The sequence below is a fragment of the Colobus angolensis genome, unplaced genomic scaffold (assembly GCF_000951035.1).
Source record: "Colobus angolensis palliatus isolate OR3802 unplaced genomic scaffold, Cang.pa_1.0 Scaffold2, whole genome shotgun sequence".
Classification (NCBI taxonomy): Eukaryota; Metazoa; Chordata; class Mammalia; order Primates; family Cercopithecidae; genus Colobus; species Colobus angolensis.
Genome location: NW_012115154.1, coordinates 10,007,087 through 10,011,206, shown reverse-complemented (window position 1 = coordinate 10,011,206; position 4,120 = coordinate 10,007,087). Strand labels below are relative to the sequence as shown.

Sequence of the window (4,120 nt, the reverse complement as noted above, 5' to 3'; positions counted from 1 at the left end):
GGCTGCATGGTATTCTGTGGTGTGTACCACGTTTTCTTCATCCAGTCTACCGTCGGTGGCTGCATGGTATTCTGTGGTGTGTACCACGTTTTCTTTATCTAGTCTACCGTCAGTGGCTACATGGTATTCTGTGGTATGTAACCACGTTTTCTTTGTCCAGTCTACCATCGGTGGCTGCATGGTATTCTGTGGTGTGTACCACGTTTTCTTCATCCAGTCTACCGTCGGTGGGCATTTGGGTTGGTTGCTTGCCTTTGCTATTGTGAATAGTGCTGCAATGAACATCTTGGCACTTTTCTATACTTATGCTATACTTCAATATAACATTTGGGTAAATAAAGTTTTAAGACACTGAGTAGTCATGAGTGGGCTGGGCTGGAGGAAAGAAGCTAAGTTTTAGCTAGCTGAACCACATGTGTGGCATGTGGGTAAACAAGGCAGTGAGTATTAGAAGAAGCAGGTTGGTTGAGTATGAGGAGGACAGAGCCTATCAAGGTTCATTGTAGCTCTGTCCCAGACTGTCCCCTTTCCTCTGCTGAGCATATCCTGCCACTGTGAAGGGTGAGGAGCATGTACACAGAGGCCCAAGCAGGGGCTGTTATCCCTGTCGTGCATCAGCAGAATCACCCTGTGGCAGGGCAAGGAAGATGGTGATTCTGTAGACCTAGGGTAGTCCCTGGCACCTTTTAAAGCTTGTTAGCTGTCCTGATGCATGTCACAGGGAAAAAATCCACTGGACTGTGGAGGTAATAGACATGGATGGTAGGGGAAAATATAAGAAAGCGTGCGGGAACTTGGTGCTTAAAAAACTCATCTTATGCCCAAGGTCACCCCTCTTTCTTTCTGAGTGGTTTTTCTTATCTTTGACCCTGACAAACATAACATTTTCAGAGCTTTCTGTTTTATGAACTCTTAATTCCTTTTTCATGCTTTTCACTTTAGTGAATTGACTAAATGATCGGAATCATTCCTCTTTTGAAAATAAACTATTTGAACGTGCCTTGGGCTGCTGAGTGTGGGATTCGACAGTGCTCTATGATAACTGCCATGTCCTGAGACTAGATTGTATATTCCCTGATGCCCTGAACAATTATCTGAAAGCGCTGTTTGACTGGGATTATTGATGGTTTTTCTAATGCCTAGCAAATTAGGATTTGCAGTGTTAATAAGAAGTTTGTTCTGAAATGAAATCTCACAAGTAGCTTAGTGTTTTGCTTTAAACCCTTTTGAATATGCATGAAAACAACAGGGAGTATTCTATAGTATTCTCTCAAGACTCCAGATAACACTGCTATTGTGTAGTTCCCTGATTCCCGCAGCCTGAGGCATGCTTGTACTTTTAAAATCCTATCTTGGCCTGGGGTGGTGGCTCACGCCTGTAATCCCAACACTTTGGGAGGCTGAGGCAGGTGATTCACCTGAGGTCAGGAGTTGGAGACCAGCCTGGGCAACATGGTGAAACCCCGTCTCTACTAAAAATACAAAAATTAGCTGGGCGTGGTGGCGGGCGCCTGTAGTCCCAGCTACTGGGGAGGCTGAAGCAGGAGAATGGCGTGAACCCGGGAGACGGAGCTTGAGGTGAGCCGAGATCCTGCCACTGCACTCCAGCCTGGGTGACAGAGCGAGACTCTGTCTCAAAAAACAATAACAACAACAACAAAATTAGCTGGGTGTGGTGGTACACGCCTATAGTCTCAGCTACTCGGGAGGCTGAGGCAGGAGAATCGCCTTGAACTTGGGAGGTGGAGCTTGTAGTGACCCGAGATCGCACCACTGCACTCCAGCCTGGGCGACAAAGTGAGACTCCGTCTCAAAAAAAAAAAAAGAAAAGAAAAAAGAAATCGCACCTTATCCTCTGTCCTAATATTGATCCCCCTGCACTATAACTGCTCATCTCCTCTAGATCTCCTCATTTCTCTCCGGAATCTAATCTCACTGAGGTCAGGGACTTTGTATCTCCAGCATCTGGCTCAAGAGAAACCAAATAATTAATGATGAGTGAATGAGTCCCAGGATTCTGGAAGCAAATATCACTGGCCCTTGAAGAAGGACCTCACTTAGAGAGGAGAGAGGGAGGGAGGGAAACAGAGTTACATTGGTCAAAGAGGTAGGAAAAGCACTAAAATAGTATTCTATCATGGAAATCTAGGAAAAAGAGGAGAAATGTTTGAGGAATTAGCAAATCCTACTTAGAGGTGAATGAGAATGAAAATTTAAAACATGTTTTGGGATTTTTCCCAGTCATTAGTGGCTATAGATAGAATCAAGATCTCAAGGGATTAAGGAGAGAACACGAGGTAAGGAAATGAGGGCGTAAGGTTAAAAAAACATGCAGAGAAGTGAGGCCACGAAAGGCAGATTTGGAAGTGGTTGAGCAGAATGACAGAATCAAAGGCAGCATCCTCCTGAGGGAGGAGAACAGTGTTTGAGGGCAGAGATGGGAGGTTCCTTCAGTGTCCATCTCCGGGTCCTCTGGTGTCACCCCTGCCGGTGATGGAGGAGCTGAGCTCTGAGCATCTCGCTGCTCTGTGTCAGGCTGAGTCAGCAGTCGGTTTATTGAGAAGCCATGTGTGCTAAGCCCTGTACTAACCCATTTGCTTTGAATGATGTTGCATCTTCCTTTTCCTACAGGGAACATGGTAGAATGGTGCTTACCTCAAGATATTGACCTCGAAGGTGTTGAGTTCAAGTCTATGGCCAGTGGGTCCCATAAAATCCAATCTGATTTCATGTAAGTACTTCTGAACTGGAGTCTTCTTCATACCATTCCCCCCATCTCCACACTTTCCCCAAAGCAGAAGGGCTCTTATTAGGAGGTCTTCATGTGTTGTGTGTAAATGCCTTGGAAATACATGGATAGTTTTGTGTTGACATCATTTTTCTAGCGAGATGTCTAGCTTTCATCAGGTTCTCAATGGGCTTCATGACCTACACATCTTAAGAATCCCTACCTGTAGAGGTTCTCTCACTTTCTCAGAAATTACATGGACCTCACCTGAGGTTTGGTTTTAATGAAAGTGCACAGTTTCAGCCCCGTGTGAGTTACCTGAGGACATCTATGTGTTCAACCTTGAAATTCCAGCTTTAAGTCAGGCCATTTTTTAGTACTGTGTAGTGGCGCATTCAGAGAGTTTTGTGAGAAGGAACAATGGAAAGACCTTAAGGGTAATGAAGTGGCTTTAATCTCCTCATGGGGCTGAATTCATGACTGATACAAGTGTGAGAAAGAGGAGGAAATAAAACGGCAGCTCAGTGAAAAATATCAAAGCCTCAGGAAGTAAGGGAAGAATCAACGCGGTTTATGCTATGAAAGAGAGTCCTAGTTCCAGAGGAGCCTGAAGAGTAATGTTGGTTCTGCTTCTCCCGTCCAAGTCATTAGTTGTGGTGCAGGAGAGAAGAGATGTGTCCCATGATCGCGGGCAGCTGAGCAGCAGACTTGCCAGGGACCAACTCCCGGCTCCAGCCAGGTGACCCTTGGCAAGTTCTGTAATCTCTTTAAGCCTTGCTCGTCTTGTCGGTGAGGTCAAGTGGCTTGGCCTGCTTGTTTCTTTGAGGCTGAGCTTTGTCACTGACAGCCCCGGACACCGTTCATTTGTTTTGTTTAGGATCGCATCTCAAAATTCCTCTCTGATCTTGAGCCACGCTATGTATTTGGTCTCTTCTAGCTATTTCCGAAAGGGGCCCTTCTTCGGCCTGGCCTGCTTTGCCAACATGCCAGTGGAGAGCGAGCTGGAACGTGGCGCGCGGATGAAGTCTGTGGGCATCCTCTCTCCCTCCTACACGCTGCTTTACCGCTACATGCACTTCTTGGAGAACCAGGTTCGGTACGTGGCTTCCGTACATGTGCAGGGAGGCAGCAGGATCCACCAGCTGGTGCATATGGCACGAGCCCTCGGAGACAGCACTTGCGTGCCAGAGCAGCAGATGTCTTTCCAAGAACATCCATGGCGATGTTTCACGCCTCGGGTAGTGTCCTTTCGTTTCAGCCAACGTCCTGCATGATGAGTCTTCACTCTATAATGAAAGCCAGGGTATATTCTGCCTTCAGTTTGGATTTAATACTGCCATCACTTTTTTCTTTTCTTTTTTTTTTTTTTTGGAGACGGAGTCTAGCTCTGTC

General features: G+C 46.2%; 1 protein-coding gene across 1 annotated transcript in view; it reads left to right on the top strand.

Moving 5' to 3' along the window:
* Window positions 1-2,636: 2,636 nt before the first annotated feature.
* Window positions 2,637-4,120, top strand: part of KIAA1147 (KIAA1147 ortholog) — a 25,834-nt gene continuing 24,350 nt past the window's right edge. Inside the window, exons 1-2 of the mRNA XM_011941302.1 lie at window positions 2,637-2,731; window positions 3,666-3,824. Coding sequence (XP_011796692.1) covers window positions 2,637-2,731; window positions 3,666-3,824 — 254 coding nt within the window. The remainder of the gene's footprint in view (window positions 2,732-3,665; window positions 3,825-4,120) is intronic.